Below are 22908 nucleotides of genomic sequence, written 5' to 3' on the forward strand. Positions count from 1 at the left end.
AAGTGTGTTACCAAATTTTTATATCTTTTGTTATAGTAGAAGTAAGCAGCACAGTCAGAATTTGCATAATATTTGGCTTATATGTTTACAAAGTATGTTGGCTTTTTTTTAAATTATGTTGTACTGAGTGCCAGGTGTTATGTAAGTGCATAATACTGGCTTTACAGGAAATGTTTTCTGTGAATACAGTATATTGAATGCATGGAACAGTATGGTTTTATCGGTTTATTGTTTTCTAATCTAGTTTTTGATACAGGTGTAGAAACACTTGGAAATGCTACAGCTGTAGTGTTTTAGTTTAAATCTGACTCAGTACCTCTGAGTTGGCACTTCTTCTCTGCTTTGGTTAGTATTCATTGGGTCACTGGAGGACACAGGCCAGTTCATAATGTTTCCCTTGATTTGCAGACCTCTATAGCATCAGAAGATTTGCTTGATAAAATTCATTAACCAGTAATGAACGTCTTAGAAGCTTTTAAGTAATTTATTTGCAAAATAAATGTTTTTATGAACTTCAAGGAAAAAAAATAAAAATACAAAAAGCCTTATCTTGTTTACCTGATAATTATAGGTAAACAGATACAGATGATTATAACCTCATCTGAGCAGATCCGTGTTCATATTGGAACTAATATCTTAATCTTTGATCTTGTTCTGACAATTAGCCCTGAGATGCCTAGGGGTCAGCCTTGTTCAAGATCTGACACTGAAAAAGTAAAACATTTAAACTACAATATTAACTATTTAAACTACAATCTTGTTTGTATATTTTATCAAAATTATGCATTGAATATACTTGGTGGGGGGATGAGAAGAGAAAAAAATTACATTGTGCTATTAGGAAAGAAGTGTGTCTTAGAAATGGTCACATATCTCACTACATACCTTCTTTTAGAATACCCATTCCCTCAAAAAAATGGTGGAGCAAGCTAGTTTCTTCATTTCCTTTAAAAATATTTTAGTTGTTTCATGTTGCTGATTTTTGCAGCTAAGTTTATGGCAGTTTTGCTCAATAGTTTGGGGTTTTTTTTTCAATAGCTTATTTCCATCTGTAAGACTCTGATCTTTAAATGTTAACTAGAAAAAAAGAAAAATGCTTGGAAAGCTTTGTATTTCCTATGAACTCTTTAATTTTCAATTTTGTATATCTTTCTAGGATGGTCTTGTTAAAGCTGACATGGAGAAACTGACTTTCTATGCAGTTTCTGCACCAGAGAAGCTGGATCGAATTGGGGCTTACCTGGCAGAAAGACTGACCAGGGATGTGGCCAGACATCGCTATGGGTAAGGAGAGAACTCATTAAAAATAGATGCTAACGAGTCATGGAATTTCATCACGTTTGTTCTGATCAGGTCTGGAAAGCAAGACAGACCCAGTCCCTTTGTGGTCAGTTAACCGTGTCTGATTGCCAGTTGCCCATCCAGCTGCTCTCACTCCTCCTGCTCAGCCACATGGAGAAGAAAATAAAATGGAAAGTTTATGGGTTGAGATAAGGACAGGGCGATCTCTTTTTCCCCATGATGGAGCTGAGTGACTTGACTTGGGGAGGATTGATTTAATTACTGCCAAATAATGACAAAGTAGGATAATGAGAAATTAAAGCATATCTTAAAAACATCTTTCCTCCAGCCACCTTTCTTCCCAGGCTCAACTTCACTCCCCAGCCCATTGCCTCCACCCCCACCAAGCAGTGCAGATTAGGACTGGGGACTGTCGTCAGCTTGTACCATGCTGTGTCTCCTGCTCCTTCTTCCTCACACTCATACCCTGCTCTGGTCTTGGGTCTGTCCTTGTAGGCAGTCCTTTAAGAACTGCTCTGGCATGGCTTCTTTCTTCAGGGTGCAGCTTTTCAGGAACAGGCTGCTGCAGTGTGGGTCCCCCATGGGGTCACAGATCCTGCCAGAAAAACTCCTGCGCGGGGCTCCTCTGCTGTGAACAGCCATGGGGCTGCCGGAAGCCTGTTCCCGCAGGGCCTTGCTGTGGGCGGCAGTTTCCTTCAAGGCACATCCGCCTGCTCCAGCAGGGGGTCCTCCATGCTCTGCACTGTGGATGTCTGCTTACCTGTGGGCACTTCCAGGGTCCTTGAGGGGCTCAGGTTGGGAAGTGAGGGGTAGGTCGTGGAGCTGGCTGGAGCTGGCTATGTCTGCCCTGGTTTCTGACAGAAACCACCCCCACAGCCCCTTGCTGACACAACCTGGCTATGTAAGCCAAGTACACCCTAGAATGTCAGTCAGGATATAGGAAAACAGCATTATCTTTCTTTTCAGCATTTTTTGCTAAATCAAATATTTAAGTGAGAAATAATAAGTCTAAGAAGTATCAGGAATTCTTAAAGAAAAGCAATATCCATCACAGACCATCATTTTTTGGCGTTCATGACATCCAAAGCTGTTTTTATAACTTTATAGAAAGGGTAAATGGCCAGCACTTAAGACTATACTTCCCTCCCTCCTACACCACCCCATCTCCTCCCCAAAAAAAGAAAAAAAAAGAGAAAATACGGATGTAGAAAATAGCTCCAGGTGTAATTTTTATGCAATGGGAAATATGCACCTTCCATTCTTTCTTTTCTATTTTTTATGGTAAGATTGTAAGTTGAACTAATTGAGTTAATGATAAATGTAATACATCTTTATGTGTCTCTAATTAATTTTCAGTTATGTTTTAATTGCCATGGAAGCACTGGACCAACTTCTAATGGCTTGCCATTCTCAAAGCATAAAACCTTTTGTCGAAAGTTTCCTTCATATGGTGGCCAAGCTTCTGGAATCAGGCGAACCAAAGCTGCAAGTCCTTGGGACTAATTCTGTAAGTAAGCTCAGATGCTGAATCAAATCAGAGTACATCTTTGCTTGGGAAAGTAGTTAGAGAAGTCTTAAAAGGGTGTGCCAGTTCTCATCACTTGAAAGATGCTGCATGTAGCAGGGTGTATCCTTTGTGCCTAAACACAGAGCAGATACCAGCTGGAGGCAGATAAACTGTTTCCTTTCAGTATTCCAAAGCCTTTTGATCTCTGGACTCATTCTGTCCAAAAATAATCCTGGAAGGAACAGGAAAGCTGTGCTGTAAGTTCATGTTTTGAATCTTTAAGCAGCCCTCCTGGAGCCAGTATGTAGGTAAGACAGTGTTTTGTTGTCTGGCAGCTTGAGCTACACGGAAAGATTCTTGTTAGCTGAAAAGTAGCTTTGAGTATTGCAACCTCATCCTCTTATCAGTTTAAATATTTCAGATCCAGGCTTGAAGAACATAATTAAAGTGTCAAAATGAAGATTTATAGATCTAATTTTCCAATTAGAGTGATGGGTACAATCAAGGGTATAGCTCTGTCATACTTGCCTTCTAACCGCTATTTTCCAGCTGGTAGAGTTGGTATCTCATAAATTCCAGGATTGTGATGTGGACTGCTTAGAGTTACTGCTTTTACATGAGTATAGAGTACTTGCTTTTCATGTAAATTGTTGCCATTGCTAACAGTGGGGGATTTCTTTGTGGAATCAGTAAAGGTGTTGGGCTTTGGGATTTGGTTCCCAGCTGATGAAATTCAATGGAGTTGCAGTTCAGGGAGACAGGAGGAAGACAGTAAACTGATGTTACCCCAGAGCAGGATTTCTTGCTATGGTGAAATAGAGTTTTGCTGTAATGTGGGGCATAAGTGTACCCTTGTTCCCCCACTACGAGGGCAGCTTTACTGAGGATAACAAGATCTATATCTCATTGTACATATAAAATTTTACTTATTTATTTAAATATCATTGAGCCAGGCTACCCTTCTTCTTTTGATGTGTTTGTATAATAATACCTGGGCAAGTCCTTTTAGGGAAATTACTTTGGAACTTGTTTCCTAGACTGCCAAATGGCAAGGTGTGTATCACTTTCCAGTTGTTTAAAATCATTGGTTAGTGCCAGCCTCCACTGTGATGTACAAGGCATATGTCACTTCAAAATGCATATTACTGAACAGAACTCCACTTAGGGTAATCTGTTTGATATTCCTGTTGGTTCCTAAGTGTTTTGTGAGTAAAGGAGATTAATGGACTTCCTTAATTAGGAGATAATTTGTGTTTGTCTTCTATAAAACTCACCAAAAAAAAAAGGTTTCCCTAAATGAGAGGAGCAACTCTATGACGAGAGAGAATTTTTATGGCTCTTCAACATCATTCCAAGACATTATTTTAGCCTAACTCTGCTAATTTCACTAGGTGCATTCTAGAGTTAATGAAGACGAAAGATACAAGACTATTTGTATTGACTTGGAAGGAACAAGGGTAACAGCTTGTCTGTTACCAAGGGCACTGTCTTACTGTGTTCTTAAATAAATTTTGTTAGATTAATGAAGAAAGTTTACTGTCACAGTCAACCTTTTTTCTCTTTTCCATAAGTAAATAAACAAAACCCAAAAAGTAAGATGAGCTGGTCTGGTGACTGAATAATAACTTCATGTGCTTTTGCTGATGAATCACTTTGGAGTGCAAACTGGTATTGTCTAGAAGAGAAGAATGGGTTGTATAGAAGTAAATGTCTTTAAACTGGTGAAAAGTCAGGCAACCTTTGGAAAATTTTACGTAATATTTTTAGGAAACTCAGTTTAAGGCCCCCTACAAATTTATAGTCTGCTTACATTTAAAATATGTGAAGTATGATTGTGGCTCTTAGTAGATTTTGATTATTTTCTATCCAAAGCTTCATTGAGATAGAAAAACAGGAATGTCTTTGAAGTAAAATTCAAATCTCTTTACTTGATCTGTAGGGTTTTTCATCCTCACAGATTTTGCTTCAGCTGCAGGGACTCTTGTGATTGGTTAAAAGGGTTTCAAATGAAGCAAATCTCTGTACAGAACATCTTTGAGTAGTTTAAAGGCTTGGAAAGATTTGGAAGCTCCCACTGCTTTCTGATTGTGCTTTGCTGACTTCCAGGTATTTGGTTTTGGATGCAGAACTTACTCTACTTGGTGTGCCCTATATTTTAGGGAAAAAAATGAAACTTTCACTTAGATGTCATCTTAAATTAATTTTGGAATTTAAATTTCATTTAATTTATTATAAAAAGTCAATTTGTTTTTGAAAAGCAAACCTGAAGATGACTATTTTAGATAAATAATTGTTTGGGTTTATTTATGCATATTTAAGCCTGATCTTCAGTTTACATATAATTAATTTGTTGCATTTATATATTTCATTTATAAATTATGTTAACTTATTTCCTACAGCAACTGTTTTTAAATTTTTTTAAATAACATAATTGTAAATCTATTTATATAAGGCAGATACTTAAAAACGGTAAAATTCAATAGTGGATATAATGAATAGGTGTTGGGATTTTTTTTATATAGGCCAAATTTCTAATTGCTAATGTCTGTGAGGTTCAAAATAGCTTTTTCTAGCATGGAAGATGTTTTTATAGACCATGTGCTAGGATAGCATATGCTGGTCAGGAAACTGAAGAAATGTGGTGGGAAAAAGTGGTATCTCCTTGACTTATGTGTTAAGGATCTGAAGGCTGAGTGCAATAAGCTTTTCCTTAGAAATTTATGACAATACTGTATTTCTCTCTCTAATTTTCTTGCAGAATTTCAGTAACTGAGTATCATGTAAAGCATCTCCATTGCTCATGTACAAAGAATTAAATGTATTGCTTAGGTCTGTAATGTTTATTACTAGGATAGAAGTGACAGGCTTTAAAGTCTTTCACATTGTGGTCAAAATTTTTTTGGAATAAAAGATCCAACTTATATCTACTAATCTATATCCAGTTTATGTCTATTTCTAAAGTTTTTAAAGAAGGTTCAGAAAATTTCTTTAGTGGGTGGCTGGTCAAGAGCAATTGGATACATAATTTAGTAAAACTTTCATCTTAATCCATATTTACAAGACTCAGTTAAATACAAAACATTTTAAGCTAATTTGGAATTCTGATGGGGGGAATTATTTGTATTTTGTCAGTAAGATATTGGGGTTTCATGTGGAAAATAGCAGATAATATGTGGAACCCAATATTGCCACATTTTAGTTATGTACCACAAATGCTTCTTTAGTTGATTGGGTGCTTCCTTTTATAAAGGCAGTTTCTTTGTAGGAGCAGTGAAGTAATGATCCCACCAGTGACAGTGTTGAGCTTCCAGTGCATGAGAAGGTGGCTGTTATTACTGGTTGTCATCATTTGTAATTTAAAGGAAGATAAACAGACTCTCACGTGGAAAAGTGATTAACCGGTGCCTGAGACAAGACTTCCATATTTGTTAGTGTTGGTTTATAACAGCAGTTCATTTGGGTAGAATTAAGTGGATATGTATGTAAAAATTGTATAAAATGTTAACACTTTGAAACTAAGCTATGTCAGAGTTAATATTCCCAGCAGAGTACTTACTTGTTTGCCTTGTCTGCAGCGTGCTCATCTGGAAGTAGGCAATGGAAACTTACCCTTATTGCAAGATGCTTATTTCATTCCACAGAATTATGTGCTGGTGGTGATTTAATACACAATGGAACAATTATTTTTCTAGGAGGCCTCCTTTGTCTTTTTAATAGGGCTTAAATCTCGGGGAGACAGATTAACACACAGCACTCTTTCTCATCCTCTGGGTTATTAAATTATGTTAGAAATTGTGTGTCTGCATCTGCTAGAATTTAAGTCCTTTAGGGTCACTCCCAAATTAAGTTGCTTCCTCCACCCACACTTGGCTCTCTAGTTCTGCAGTTCCATGGCTACACTACTGTGGCCCTGTAAGCCAACATTCCATTGCCGATTTTGTTACACAGCTGTAACAAAATGTGACGGGCAGGAGAATTTTTATCCAAGGGGCCTAAACTAAAATAGAATGTGAAATTATCCATTCTATTCTAATAAAACTGAAAGTGTCAGGTGACCCCAGGTATTACTAAATAGCTAAATTACCAGTTTTCATTGCTGAGAACCTTGTGATTATTTTCATACTGTCTTTTAAAGTTAATGTATCCAGTGTGAAGTTAATGTATCCAGTGTTTGAAGCTTTTCTCTTTAGGAAAATTGAAGTGCTGTCCTTCTGGCATTTGTTTGTTGTAGTGCATACAGAACATTCACACTTCTCATTAAGGCTGTACTGTGTGGTTTGTAAGAGTTTTAAGTTTATAGGAGATCATGACTTCCCATGTGACAGCTTTATAATAATGAAATACAGTACTTTGGCCTATAAAAGGTGCTAACTGCCAATATCAGCACTCTGTGTTTGAAACAAGAGAAAAGTGCAGGCTGCAGAAGACAGACTGGAGAGCTCAGATATGAAAAAAATAATTCTCAGGTTGAGCCTAGTGTTCTTACAGGGAGATACTTCAAGCAACATAATTCAAACTCAAATATGATGCATGGTGATTATTATTGAATAAAACTGACCTTCTTAAAGACATCCAGAGACCATTAAAAGTTACAGTTTTTCTCCTAATATACTTGCTACCTAATAGTGATAAAACAACATAAATGCTTAGAAGAAATTTTGTCCTTGATAATTTGTAGGATTTACTTACAGGGCTTGCACAATCTCTCCCTGGTAGTAGGGTCCAAATGTCTCTACTCAGTCTGGAACAAACAGCTTCTGAATATATAATACATTTCTTTACTTTGTGATAGATTTATATGTTTTTACACTGATTGAATTTTATTGGTTTCAAAATAAATGGAAATAAGGTACTACCAATGTAAGTTCCTTTCTGTACCTTCTGTATTGTGAAATATAGAAGATGCTTGTACTGGTAAAAAACTTCAGTAAGTTACCATTGGATACTTGAAAGAATTTACGGTGACTGAATGACATGTTTACATCTATAAAAGCTTTGTAAATAATTCCTAGGCGAGTGCTTGGACTTTTCATAAGAGTTTTGTCCTTTTTTAGGTTGAATAATTGTTATATTTAAAGTTTGTTTGAAAATATGTGCTTAGGAGTAAAATATTATTTAACAACAATAACGACACCACCACTGCAAAGTACAGACTGATGTCTACTGTAAAAACTTAAAATTTCTGTGATGGAATTTTACACTTTACTGGATGACAGTGCACAACTCAAAACTGTTACCACAGACAGCTTTCCCGTGGCCTAAATGCTAATCCTGGATTGTGCTTCAGAAATGCTGTATGTTCAATGGGTGAAATTGTTTTTTTATACACAAGAGGACATTAAAAAACCTTTGCCCTTTGTGGATTTCTTACTGTGCATGCTATTTTGAAAGGTGTGATTTTCATGTGTTTGTGTCCCTGCTGCAAAGCTGCACCCTGATACAGGAGAACTACTCAGAATGAGGGAGGCCCTGACACTTCCTTGACCTAAATTCATCATTTGTTCTTACAAAGCAGTTTCTTGGTACAGTAAATCTTTCTGCTAGCAAAACAGTTACTAGAGTGTATTAAGCTTTCCTGTTGGGAGATCCTGTCAGTCAAATAATTAGTACTTCAGATAATAATAATATTAAAGGCTGATACTAAATGCAACATGAATTACCAACATTATTAATTACCAATTAATGTTCTCACTCTCACAACCACTCCCACAGTGCTCTTCTTCAGACTTTGTTTCTGTTCCTTTTCATGCTTTTATGGAAGGTTTTCTGGGTAAGCATTTGTAGACTTGAGTACTCGAATGTCTAAAAAATATTAAGATAATATTATTTGAGGGTTTATTAAATCCTTGGTCTTCATGCCTCATTGAGATGTAAGGACTAATGCAATTCTTGTCTGAAAAAAAAAATCTATTTCTGTTTTGCTACTAACAATTCCATGAAACAAACTAGGGAGCCACAGTACATATGAAGCATTTGCCAGGATCTCTTCGGAAGGAAATGATCATTTTTATAACTTACTCTGTTGGGGAAAACATATGGGTGCTGTTTGTAGATTGTCTTTCAGTCTGTGGCAGTGGACCATACAGAATTAGATTTTGACTTCTGTGACTTTATTACTACCTGAAGTACAGGATATTCCTAACAGGACTTGTAAAATGGACTTGTACTATACAGTTTTGCTCCATTCTCAGTAACAGCTGAGAATGTAGTTTTATGAACTACTATGTGTTCCTGTAGCTTTTAGAGGGTGAACTGATAGTGGGGCTGAAAGGGGTAAGTGTTCTAGATAAAACAGAAAAAAAAACACTAAACAAAAGAGTAGGAAAAAAATTGTAGGGTTTTTTTTTCTGAAATACACAGCTTTCACTTCCAGCTTGAAAACCTCAAATCCTCCACAAATCAGTGTGCTGTAGATTATGCTCAATTGCTTTGGGCTTGTCTGATGTCTGTGGGTAATGTACTGATGAAAGCAGGTTTTACATAATGTAAAATACAAAGGAAATGCCTCAATCCTGTGCTTAGGAATTGATAAAAATGGTGTGAGTAAAAGCAGAGGGATCTTAATAGAACATCACTCCGCTTCAGGGCAGAACCAGCACGGTGTTTGACCTTTCCTGACAATGTTTTGTTTTGCTTTTTATTTCCCTCTGTAGTCTGTTCTTAGAACTGTCGCTGATGGAGGATCCAAAAGGTCTTTAGGCAGTCTGCTCACTTTAGAAAGGAGGAGTTTTAATGGCTAACTTAGACTTTGCTTCAATATAAGTCTATTATTGCTTTGCTTATTACCATTGGAGAAAGAAAACAATTTATTATGTTTTTATAGCTGTCTTCTGTACCTTTTAAGACTGATACCTTTTAGGCAGCTGTAGTCTAGGTTATTTAGTGTATTTCATTCTTCTTTTCCAGATGTTTATCTAAAGCTTTGTCCATCTCTTGAATAATTGGAGAGCTGTATCAGTTATTCACCATTTTAGGCTGTGATGTTTCAGGTGGATGCATCACTTCATTTAAGGGCTTATTTGGCCCAGTTAGATGGAAAAAGTTTCTTCATAGGTGCCATGAGTAATGCAGATGTATCTTAGTATATTATTCTGTTTTCCATGCCATTATATTGGAATTGACTAAATTTATTTTCTTCATTCAGCTGTTGTGGCTAAAATGTTGGTTTGCATTAACCATTCCCAAATTGCTTCCTTGGTTTTTCAGGTCCTATTTCCAATTGCTCAAAAACTAGACATCAAATCAAATGTGCCTGGAACTCTGGCCAGCTTAGTGTTCTTTGCAAGTTCAATTAGTCCAGTCTGCTCATCTAAGTCTCTAGTGAAGCTCAAACCATATTTTTGTACTGTGATGATTTACAAGTGTTTCCTTATTTTTTCCAAACTCTTGTACATCTCTCTTATGGGAAGTGTGCTTTTGACAGTGTTTTCCTGGCTTTCCTTTGAGAATTTTGTGTATTTTTTTGTCAGAAGTATCACTGAAGTTTTGACAGACGCTGCTTCATCTGGATTCACAAAAGTTATTTACTTGTAGGAGTAAGATGGATTGCTGCAATTTGTTCTTGACAAATCCATGTTGACTGTTACTTACCTCTTTGAGACATTTTAGATGTTGGCAAATTGACATTTTTTTAGTGTTCTTCTGTGAATGGACTAGAGTTGACTGGATTATAATTCTCTGACTCCTCCTTTTTTCTTTCTGTCAAGATAGAATTGACAGAATGCCTCCAAGTTCATTTCCATTGAATTTGGTACCTCGGAATGTTGCTAGGTAACCTGGTAGACAGGGTTGTGTTTGATTGCTTGGGCTGCTCTCTACAACTGCCTGCGAGAGCGTGTAGCAGGATAGGTGTATGTGACATTCACATTCCCTGTACAGAGAGACACAATTCTGTCTCTCAGGAGAAGTACAGAGAGAAGAAGAGACAACAATCTTTATCTCTGCTTCTTTGTTTTCCCCCTGTGGAATTTGGTATGGAGATTGTTTACCTGAAGTGATTGCTTGATTGGATTCTGGTGAAGGTTTTTTGGGTTCAGTGACCAATCAGATCGAACTGTGTCTCAGACTCTCAGCCGAGAGTCGAAGTTTGTAGTTAGGTAAGTTAGAAGTAGGTATGTAGAATAGGATAGTATCTCTTTAAATAGTATATTAATGTAATAGTATAGTTTTAATAAAGCTATCCTTCAGCGTTCTGATCTAGAGCCAGACATCATAATTTCTTGCCGTCGGGGGTTGCCTGGTTTCCGGTAGGTGTCAGGCATTCCTCCCAAGCTGAAAGAGTAAGGACAACAGGAAATGGCTTCAAGTTGTGTCAGGGGAGGTTTAGACTGAATATTAGGGAAAATTTCTTGTCTGAAGGAGTTATTGCCATTGAAACAGGCTGCCTGGGGAAGTGGCTGAGTCACCATCTCTGGAGTTACATAAAACAAGGTTTAGTGGTGGACTTGACAGTGTTAGGGAAATGGTTGGACCTGATGATCCTAAGGGTCTTTCCCAATCTAAGTGATTCTGTCAGTTGACGATTCACTGTTCAAATGTTAGATGTTTCCATAGTACATGCTATGTTGCATTTCATACAGTTTCACGCTTCCATAGCATTCTAAATGAAATTCTTGTGGGAAGATTCTAAAAAGGAAACCCTCCTATTCAGATTTTTCTTCTCTGTAGTTCTAAAGTATTGTCAAAATTGGGTTCTTAATGCAGTTACTTCATGTTACTTGTTAAATTAAGCTTAAATTAAGTTTTACTCATTATTCTATTTTAGGAAATTGATGTTGACAGTTTTTTTTAAATGTATTTCATTTTTCCAGTTTGTCAAATTTGCCAATATTGAAGAAGACACACCTTCATATCACAGACGCTATGACTTCTTTGTGTCCCGGTTCAGTGCCATGTGTCATTCCTGTGACCCCGATCCAGAAATACAAAATGAGTAAGTGTCATTCTACAGGAATTACTGAAAATTGTTGACACATTAATACTGTCTGTAATACAGCTTTTATTAGGGTGTTTATTGGACTAATTCATTCCATATGAAGAAAATGACAGTCTGACTTTTTGAGTAGCACTGAATATTGCAAATCTTAGGTAGCTAGAACTCCTAGGATATTTAGGTGTAATTTTGCCTTAATAATGCGTGTTAGATTTTGTGGATTTTCTCCAGAAAGGTACCACTTATTACTGTAAATGCACAAGTTCATAACTTTCTTGAGATATTAACGAGGCTTATATGAAAAGCAGAAGCATATATTAAGTCTGTTCTTTGAGACTTACTCATTAAAACTGTGATTTCTTAAATGTCTGAAATATGCTCGTGTGTGTCAACCTCAAGAGCCTCCATGAATGGGAATTCTATTTTTCCCATTCTTATGTAAGTGCCACAGTTTGTTTTCCTGCCGCTCCCCCTGAAGGATGTGTCCTTCCCAGTGGCAGGTTTTCCTCCTTGTTTGTACATCCCTCTTCTCTCCTGCTTTGTGTGTAATCCTATTGAAATTATCTCAGAAGATCTTGGATGAAATTGTGTTCATCTTGAATGCACAAAACCTCATTCAGAAATAGCTAAGATATAAGCAGCTATAGATTTAGGTATTTACAAATTGAAATCCAAACAAAAATAATTACTTGGTTATTACTGGAGAACTTGGTTACCTCTGTAGTTCATCTTAGAAATGTTTTAATTCAGCAAATTTGACTGAGCAAGGGCTTGTTAAGTGTTGTCCATACCTGAATCAAGATTTAAAAAATGAGGGGTGGATTTTAAGAGAAATAATTAAAAATTTTAATAAGGCTTGTACTTCATTTGATAGCTGTATGAGCTTCTACTTGTTTTCAGTAAGTAAATTCTCTTCCTACCCTTTATTATAATGGACAGTTTGCTATTATCACTTCAAAAAATAGTATTTTGTTATTCATGTAATTGAACAGATTCTCCTGCAAGCTATTTTTGTTTAATAAAATTATTGCAATAGCTAGCGGCTAGACCAAGTCCTTTTTTGAACTTAAGTAATTTTTTATTTTTATTATTTCATTGTTGTTGGTTAGTTCTCAGTTGATTTCAGTCAAATGGTTTTAAAATAAAGTGGTAGTTCCTTTTGTCCATTAGACTGAAGTAGACAGAATTATCCTTTGCTTTCCATCTTGTGTATCTTTCAGAAATCCTTGAAGATCTTTTCTGGCTAATCTATAGCCTTAGTTACAACTTCTAATGGCACATTCACATGGCTGTGCTAGATACTATTTTTGCTGTGTAGTTTCCCATTTTTCTTCAGCTCTGGAAGAGGCTGATATTGTGTGAAGTTTCAATTGATGGGTGGTAGATTGGGTAGAGTTGGTGGGTGTTATCCAGGGGACTTTTGTCAGACATGATGTACAAAATTTGAGTCTTCATTGAGTAGTGTCAGCTTTATTCTTACAGTCCATCTTCTGTTCAGTTGTTTGTTTTGTCAGCTTCCTTACTGGCTTTAAAGGTGTTCAAAGAAAGCATGGGCAATCTTAATGGTTGGCCAGTTTTCCCAGTTGCTGCTTGTGAGAGCCTACTGGAATTCCACAGTACTTAATTTCTGCTGCCCAGAGCCCTGCTGGGAGATGCTGTGTTGCTCAGCTTCAGTAACTCCTCCTTTCCTTCGTCAGGATCCGAATTGCTGGAATCAGGGGCATTCAGGGAGTGGTTCGAAAAGCAGTTAATGATGAGCTTCGAGCAACTATATGGGAACCTCAGCACATGGACAAGATAGTGCCATCACTGCTCTTCAACATGCAGAAAATAGAAGATATTGACAGGTAATTGTATTCCTTGTCACTGGTGTGGTTTTTTTAAGCAATCTCTAGGCTAAGTTTTTATGATGGATATCCTTTTTCTTTTCAGTGGAAGCAACAACTCTCCTTTACCAGCTGGGGCTCCTTGAAATTGATAGTATAGATTTGCATAATGGTTCTTAATGTTTCCTAACATCTTTTCAACCATGTTTATTCACTTGTTCAAGATTCTGTTGGCCTAAAAGTTGTTCTAGAAATTATATATCCATATTTTGACTTGATAAAAATTGTAAACTCTGTGTTTTAGTGGATCAGATGAAAAGATGAGTAATCAAAGGCTTTTAGGTGACTGAAATGATTTTGCTACTTAGATTTCTTAGAAATTGAGGTTTTAATTCCTTTAGCCATTAGTAAGAACTGCTTGTCCTGGCTGAAAAAGTACTTAGAGTAAGGAAGGAAAATTTTATTTATATGTAGATCACATTCTCATTTTTGCTTTCAGTGACTCCTAGGCATATTACTTTGCCACATTTGCAAAAAGATATTCAAAAATATCTCTGTGACAATTAAGGCTGAGGAGATGCCAGTGACCTTACAACTGAAAAGTCCCTTTTTTTGGTCCCTGTTTAAACACTCTGTAGGTGTAAAAACCGTTTATTGGTAGCACTGGGAAATTTCCATAAAACAAACTTCAGTGCAAGCAAATGAAATATTAATTCCATGTCCAATTCTGACTGCTTCAAAACTTGCCTTCTAAGAGGCTCAGCAGCCTTCCTGTAACAAGAAGCTTTTCATGCTTTCACTCAGCTTCCTAGATCTGTCAGTTTCTCTTTTTTTTTTTGAGTTTTGACATTTATTTTTCAATTCCTTAACTTTATTTTTGTGTTATTTCTGACTGCCAGTACCTGTCTCATCTCTAAAACAAATTTTCAGACCAAATAGCTAAAATCAATAGTTCCCCTATCTGCTCATGCCTTATGTATTTACTGTATATAACTGAGGACCCACACAATATTTATAGAAATATCCATTTGAATTTTACATCTGAAGAGTGAGCTGAGTAAGAGAGAAAGGTTTCTGGAGCTGCTGTTTGAACAAGGACAGCCTGGTTTGCCTTTGCTCAGTCTTACAAGGCTTCTAACTACAGGTGGGCCCTTTCCTTTGGTATTCTTTACAGTGCTCTCAGGCATACACTTTCCTTTAGGTGAATTAACTACTGGTGGAAAACTGACCAAAGTAGGATTTGGATTAGCCACTTAAAGTGGATCAGTTTATACACACTGCAGGAATTATTTTTATCATCTGTGGAGCAAGGCAATAATAGTGGAAGAAAAACAAATCTGTCAAAAAGCAACTTAAATTTCTGAACTGTTGTTCTTGGAACTTGCCCTATAATGCACATTGAACATGAAAAAAAACCGAATGATTTTCCGAATGGTAAGAAGGGGCCTTTTATGATGTGCATATGACAGAAAAGCTGAAAACAGTATTCTTAAATTGTTACCTGCTGGTCTGAAATGATGTTACAGATACTTTCTCATTGTATTTTATGTGTGACTTCATATTTGCGGAGCACAGGGACATCTTGAAACATAGGAGTAGGAAGCATATTGTTCTGGCAGATGGAGTCAAAGCATTGTTTGAGAAAGAGCAGAAATTCCAAAAAATATCCCCAACTTAAATTCATAGAAGAAAAACTGGTTTTGGTTAAAGCTGAGATACATGTAGGTACTTACCTTGGAAGTCAATGTAATTTTAGCTCGTGGAACTTCACAGCTTAATTCAATATTCTTTTGAGTACATACAAGATGAGACACTTCCTGGAGTTAATAATTTACTATTTAAACGACATTTTAAAAATATAATTGTATTTGTGGATATCATTATTTGTTCATGTATCTGAGTGCACATTCTAGTTATGTGCCTATCAGACATTATGTGTTTATCTATTTATGTGCATCTCCAAAATAGGGAAGGATGTATGAAATTAGTAATTCCCTTACTTTGTGACATATTCTTCATAACTGTGGAGCTAAACCTACCAGCCTTATTTCTGGCAGAGGGACACTAGCATTTAATGTAAACTTGGCTTCAGATCCTTCTGATACATCTGTAATGTTCATACAAATTTTGTTTCAGAGGAAAGTTACAGGGTGTGTGAACCATAGTCAAACATTCCTGTTCCTACTCCGCTCAAAAATGGTGGTTAAGTCGTACTTATGTGTGCTGTTGTATCTTTGGCCAGTCCTGGCTATGTGACATTTAAGAAGTCTCATGCTTAGGTTACTGAGTTGTGAGCTAGTTTAAGTCTGTGATTAGGTATTTGCTATGGAAACTGCTGTATACTTCAACACATCCTTCTTCCAGTTCCTTGTTGCCACTTCTGATAGAGATTACCCACAAAAAAGCCAGTAGAGCAGCTAAAGGGAGTTGTCCTTGCCCATTTCATTGTAAAGCACATATTCAGCCCTTTTGTGGTAGTACAAAAGGTTAGGATGCAGAGGAATACTACTATTCTTTTCTTAACTGTTGCAGTTGGATTTCTCAGAGGTTTTCTGATATTTCTGTAAAAACCAAGTCAGTGAAACAAAATGAGTATGAGATACTCATTTGAATCTAGAAACTTAAGAGGCTGTACAATGCTTTCCTATAAAACTAAAGAGAGTATTCAATATTCATTGTCTATTATCTGCAATCCCAAGGAATGCTTACTGAGAAATACCTTGAGGTAGGTGCTGTTAAAGTTCAAATAAAATGTTACTCCCACAGATGACACGGGATAAATTTAGACATTTTGATGCAAAGAGTAACATTTTATAATAGGAAGATTCATCTAAAAAAAGACTCCCAGGCAGTGCTGGGAAGTCACCTTCTGTAGGTTTGCGTATACAAGCACTTAAAACATAATTTATTTTACTTCATTTTAACTGGAATTCTTTCAGACAGGCTAGGCTCTGAGTGCTGTGCTTTCTGCTTTCGTCTTTCCTCCCCACACACCCACCTTTGCAATGCTTTTGTATTTTAGGGAATCTGTGTCAAAACAGCAGTTTTCCCATTCCAGCAGGACTGGAAATGACAGTCCTACACTCTCTTGTGCCTTCTCAGGGCTGAGAAGGGTGCCCATCTACCTAAATCAGAGTCCAGGCAGTAGAGGGGAAGGAAAAAAAGGGAGGATGGGTGGCACAGAGTTGATAAAGCTGGAGTTTTGTGGTACTCGTGGATTACATACAAACTGTATACCTTTTAAAATTCTAAGCATGCTGCACTTGTAAAACTATTTCTCCTTATCTAACAGAATTCCTGAGGCTCTTCTGTTATTAAAATCTGACAAGCTAGCATTGTTGTAGTAACTCCTGAAACACTGATGTTTCCAGAGGCAACAGGATTTTCATATGGCCAATTTTAGATTAGAATAATATTGGAACACTAGAAAATCTTTTGCCATCAAAAGAAATATTACAACTATGATGTTAACATGTTTATTTGACTATTGATATTTCAATTTGCAACTTTCTATAATGCTCTAAAGCTTTTATGATGCTTAAGCAAACTGAATGCTCTTAGTTGGGACTTTCAAATGTATTTAACACACAAGCTTGCACTACAGAACTGAAATTATACTTAAGGGTTTAGTGTATTGGTTTCTGCAGTCCAAAATGAAAGATGTATAATGTTATTGTAAATGAATGAATCCTCACTTAAGTTCCTATAATGTATTTTGTGAGAGGAAAAAAAAAAGATTTCCACTTGCAGGTCCAGTGACTCTTGGTAAATAATGGAAGTACCTCAAGGGGAGCTGTTTGCTTTCTTTCTGAAATCTGTGTTCACCAAGGTGCCCATAGGGAGGGGCTCAGCAGTGCCCTGTCCATAGTAATGATGGGAGACACTCAGGTAGAGGGTGACCAACTTTTGCACTGTCTATTTAGAGGTAACTATGTAGGTGATAATGTTCTAATCAGTTCATTCTGACATTTTTTTCAACTCACAAACCATCTGTTTGTGCAGAACTATTGGACTTCCGTTTAATGCTCACCCACACAGTATGGGCGCAGTAGTGGGCAGGTGAATGAGATCATTAATCTGAGCAATATTACTAAGATTCTGTCTAAATTTTTTTAGTGGTTTCACAGCCTTTGTTCATTATTAGCAATACATAGTGTTTTGTCAAAATGTGGTAGGTAACAAGTTAACTGAATATTAGCAGCTTTTGTGTTTGCCATATAAATATTTACTAATACAGTGGTCAGTACTGAGGGAACAGATGATGATCTATGGTCCTTCTATAAGAGAATAAAATATGTTATTCAGAATTCTGGTTTGATGCATATTTGAAATGCAGCTCTTGCCTAGTTCAAGATTGTGACTCATGAATGTTTAATACCAAGGGTAGATACAGTAAAGAAAAGGTGAATATTAGTCAGTAATATAATCAATGCATTTTGTCTTATTTCAGCCGAACAGGTCCCCCATCCTCTCCTACAGTAGGAGTGAAAGAAGAAAATCCTTCTGTGCTGGCTGAGAATTGTTTCAGGGAACTACTGGGACGAGCAACCTATGGAAATATGAATAATGCTGTCAGACCAGTTTTTGCGTAAGTTGAAAACTGTGGAAGATCTTAAGAGGTTTTCTTTATTTCATCCTCAATTCTGTTGCACTAATTTTTTCCTACTTTTCAACTCGAAGGTTTCCATTCACATTTCTTAAAAAAATTGCCCCTCTTTTAATCTGTCTTCTTTCTCCTCTATCTATAAACTTGAAGGCAGTTATGGAGGAATGCATTTCCTGCTTTACTGATTTTTACAAGTGAAATGCAATAGTTTACGTGAGTTGTTCCTTCCGCTGGCTTTTATTTTTCCAATATGAAACTTTATCCAGGCTATTAATGTCCCATAGATGAGTGTTACAATCAGTGGAGAGACAAACCAAGTAAAGTACAAGTATCACAAAGGAATACTGTGCCCCATAAAGTTACAATTTATGTTTTCCTGCCATTTTGTTCCAGGACCTATTGTGATATTCTCTTTTGAATATCTTTAACAACTCATTTAGGGATGAGTGGCAGATATGCACACAGTATGCACATTATGCACAAAAACGCAGTACAAATTACACCTCTTGTATTAACACTCAGTGATGCCACTTTCAAACCCTGGCTCTTACTGGTGATGAGGAGACCTGCTTGCTTCTTGTAAATTTTTCAAGGCACATCCCAGGTATTGGAATACATTCTCTTAGATGGCCTAGTTCTTCCCACAAAGATTAAGAATGTTATTTATACACTGAAAGACCTTCAAGCCATCAAAAGCCATTTTCAAGTTACTAGTGTTAACAAAAAAAAGATAGGGTTGGTGTTGAAGGCAGAAAACTTGTGTAACCCCTTGTTTATCCTAAAAAACATTGACTACCAAGAACTGTACCATTTCTTTACTTTCTGTATGTGTGTGTTATACCAGCCTGAGAGGAGTTTCTGTTGCAAAGTTGAGTGATTTATTTAAAAAACACTCATTCTTTCCTTGATTTAAAATTCCTCCAAAATACCTATGATGACAGTGAAGGCCTCGTTGCTACACAGTCTGGGTGGACTACTTGGTACCATACTGCTTTCTGCTTTCTGACCGCTTCTCAATTCTTTTAGTGGGTTTATCTTAAAAATGTATCATCATTTGCCGTGGTTTGAGTCTTTTCAATCATTTTAGTCTCAGGGAAGTTTCCTAATAATAATTCCTGATTCCACAGACTAGAGGTTTGGCATTTGAGAAGGTGTCATAGCTGCTTTTCCTGTGGCTGCTCTGAAGCCTATGTCTCTAAAGTTTATTTCCAGCCTATTTTAATTTCTTACATGCTATGACTGTAAGGAGTCAGTTGGTCTGTGTGCACCTCAGTGTGCCACGTGCTGCATTTATGCACTGAAATGAGTAGATAATGACTAGTTATTCTGAATGTTACCTCCTTTGTGAATACCTCCTTTGTAGTCACCATTTTTGTGTTCCATTTTGAGGACAAATTGCCAAATGTGTCTTTTTAGAAATGACTGCTGTAAATGTTTAGTATTTTTGAAGAACAAGAGATGCAGAAAATGCAATTTCAAGCTGTTTTTCCTAAACATAAAGGGAGTACTCTATCTAATCAGCTTCACTTTGTGAATGACAGAACAGTTAGAGTGAAAGTTTGAGATAGAGAGTCTATTGCATTTTACTGTATTGAAAAACCTGATTAGAAAACGGTTTCTTCTAACAATGTTCAGCTCTTTCACAGCTTTTAAGGAAACTCTGGAAGTATAGATAGGGCCTCTTACTACAGTGCTAACAGGAAGGTGCAGGTTCAGTTCCCCACCTGAAAGCTTGCTTCATGTGACACTGTAGTATCCAGCAACATGCTGCTACTTCTTTGCAAAACTGAGAGAGCAGTGCTGCCTGCATCATGAGGCAAGGTTTACTCAGTGATTGAGGGGTTTAAATATAATAAAGGTAATAGAAATCTGAAGTCAGTCTCCTGGTATAGGTTTGGATTGACATTAATTCTCCTTGCCTTAGGCAGAAAATCTCTATGGTTATGTCTACATGCAGTAGCTCGAAACTCTCAAATAATAACTTGCAATAAAATCTTACAGAACAATCTCACTAATTGCTTAATGAAAGTCAAAAATGTTACATTAATTTTACCTGAAAAAAATTTTTATGTTGTGTCAACAGTCAGAAGCTATTGAGACATACTTAGCATGGATTTGCAACAGTGAATAATTTAGATTCAGAGATCTAGAAATACAGTGAAACTTCCCAAGTGTAACCACTGCATTTCCATTCCTGTCAGTTATCACATCACATGTGGAGGGGTTTGGAATATTAACAGACTGGTGCTCAATATTCTTTCAGCAAACATGATGCATGAGCAGAATATTTTATATATTCCCATAAATGCATGACTCAGTTATGCTTTCTGATCCCAATTTATCGTTATTACTTTAAGGATTACTTGCATGTGTGGCACTGAGAAATAATTTAGATTAGTAGCTCTTTCCCCAGAAACTTGCATTATTGGTTCTGCTGTTCCTTTGAAATTGAGAGACCTAATTGTGCACTTTTGCTACATATGTGCAGCAGATCTTAATGGAAGGCTGAAAAAACTAACAAATGCCAAAGGTTTGGCATTTGTTAATCCAGCAATAGAATGTTTTGCAATCTTCAGTAGATATTCTTTATTGAAAGAAATGTAATTTGAAAAAGAAAAGGGAGTTAAGGTGTGACTTGATTTTAACTGAAGTAAATGCACCATACTAAAAACACCCTTTACTGTCTTTTGAAAAACAAAACAAAACTACATTGAATGCACTTGTTATGATCAGTAAAATACATCACCTACAGGAATTTAATCCTGCTGTCCTTAGGAGGAAAATTCCAGTATACATGGTATGCTGCCCACTGAGCTGTTACACAAAGCTTTAACCAATTCTGTCATCTTCCCCCTGCTGTCTTCCCAGCAGTTCATCTATCGACCTGAAGCAGCTAATACTTGGCCTTTCTGGCAAAATAGGACTGTATGTCTTATTTAGAGAGGAATTTTTTTTTTTGTTTGTTAACATGATATGGGATGCAGTTGACCATAATCTGCCTAAATGGGTCTTTGGGGCAGATGAATAGGAACTGTCAAGGATAACAGAGAACACATGCCCTAAAAGATTAAAGGATCAGTTCCAATCAGGAGAAGATAGTGGAGAGTATGATTTTCCATTTGATAACACCTGTGCACAAGAAAAGCCGCTATTCCCAATAGGTACTCAAGTTGGATATTTAGTAATGCAAATCTGCTGTTATCTTGGCAGGCAAATACCTTTAAAAGTCCTGACATTCTTTCCTGTAGAGATTACTGTTAAAGGTATGTGATGTGTCAAAATGGCAGAACTTTTTTTAAATATCTGGAATGGAGTGCAAGGTAATTTAGGGCACAGGAGATGTTTTGTGTAATCTGGTTTAATCAGCCTTGAAGGAGACCTGTGTATGTGGGGGATTGGGCTGGGAGCAGCCCAGTGAGGGAATTGAGATGTCCAGATGTAGCAGAGTAAGTTACAGCATCTAGCCAGTGTTCACAGTGCTGGTTTCTTTCATCTCCAGAGCTTTCGAGTTTATTGTTTCAAGCAACTTTATATGTTTCCTAAGTTCTTTGAGAAAAGGAAGAACAGTAATGGTTCTGTACCTGAGATATCTGTTTAGGAACAAAACTTAAATTCATTTTCTGTTACAAGAGTTTTTTTGTTGATTTGGCATATTTGCTGTTCACTGGCGGATTTGTTTGTGGATTTGTTTTGATTTTTTTTAAACCCAAATTATATCAATTTAAATGCATCCAAAGTTACCTTTTCTTCAATCTTCTAGACTGAAAAAAACACAGTTATTTTTTAATGCTTTTTCGGGGACACTGATTTTTTTTTTTTTGCAAAAGTCTGTGTGCCCAATTCATAGCTTTCAACATTTCTGCTTAAGCAGAATTTTTTGTATTTGTTTGAAACACCGATAAATTTTTTCTCATTTGTGGTTCTTATTCCATTTAAAGAGAAACTGACACATTTTTTTATTAGGATTTTGGTTTTGATATTTCTTGCAGTAAAGGTTTAAGTGCTTCAGAGCATAAAGGCATATACATACAAAGAGCAGTTCTTTTTTGTTTTCCATATATTTTATTTATGAAACCACCGCAAAACCAAAAATGTTTCTCAGAGTTTCTATTCTGGATGTAGCATTCAGCCCTAATTATTTTGCAGCTTGTAATTTAAAACAACTTATTTATCCTTTGTAAAGTATATATCTTCAAGATGTTACAACCTTCAGCAGAGCCCTTTTATGTAAATAAGCATCTAATGTCGCAGCACTCTGGAAAGAGTGTATTCTTAACTATATATATATTCAGTGCAACTAGATTCCTTAAATTTCTGGAACAGGATTTTATGTTCATCCAAATGTTCTCTGATCATATCCTAAACTTAGAAAACAAGGGCTTTTCTGAAGTTCTAAATTTCTCACCTAGTTAATAAGTCATTGTATAGAAGTTTTATGTTAGTAAATAATCCCTTTGAGGTGAATTTTGAACAAATTCTTGTGATACCATTTATTATATCTGCAGATTGTAATTATTTCATTATGTCTTAATTTTTGCCTACAGGCATTTAGACCATCATAGACTATGGGATCCTAATGAATTTGCTGTTTCCTGTTTTAAAATCATCATGTATTCTATACAGGTAGGATTTTCTGGATTTTTTTTCCTTGTATACGTGTTTCAAACACATGAGAAAACCTTCAGTGCTCATCTCACCATGATAGTGGTGGACAGTAGATGAAGTTAAAGAATCC

The 22908-nt window shown here is 36.5% G+C and overlaps 1 protein-coding gene across 6 annotated transcripts in view; it reads left to right on the plus strand.

The window, feature by feature from the left end:
* The window catches only part of EFR3A (EFR3 homolog A), a 76542-nt gene that overhangs the window by 23344 nt on the left and 30290 nt on the right, over positions 1-22908 (plus strand). For all 6 annotated transcript variants that reach the window (XM_002187800.7, XM_012572123.5, XM_030266705.4 and 3 more), the window contains exons 4-9: positions 1157-1284; positions 2659-2809; positions 11620-11741; positions 13439-13588; positions 18018-18155; positions 22718-22796. In XM_002187800.7, coding sequence (XP_002187836.4) covers positions 1157-1284; positions 2659-2809; positions 11620-11741; positions 13439-13588; positions 18018-18155; positions 22718-22796 — 768 coding nt within the window. The remainder of the gene's footprint in view (positions 1-1156; positions 1285-2658; positions 2810-11619; positions 11742-13438; positions 13589-18017; positions 18156-22717; positions 22797-22908) is intronic.

This window comes from Taeniopygia guttata, chromosome 2 (assembly GCF_048771995.1).
Source record: "Taeniopygia guttata chromosome 2, bTaeGut7.mat, whole genome shotgun sequence".
In the NCBI taxonomy this organism is placed as follows: Eukaryota; Metazoa; Chordata; class Aves; order Passeriformes; family Estrildidae; genus Taeniopygia; species Taeniopygia guttata.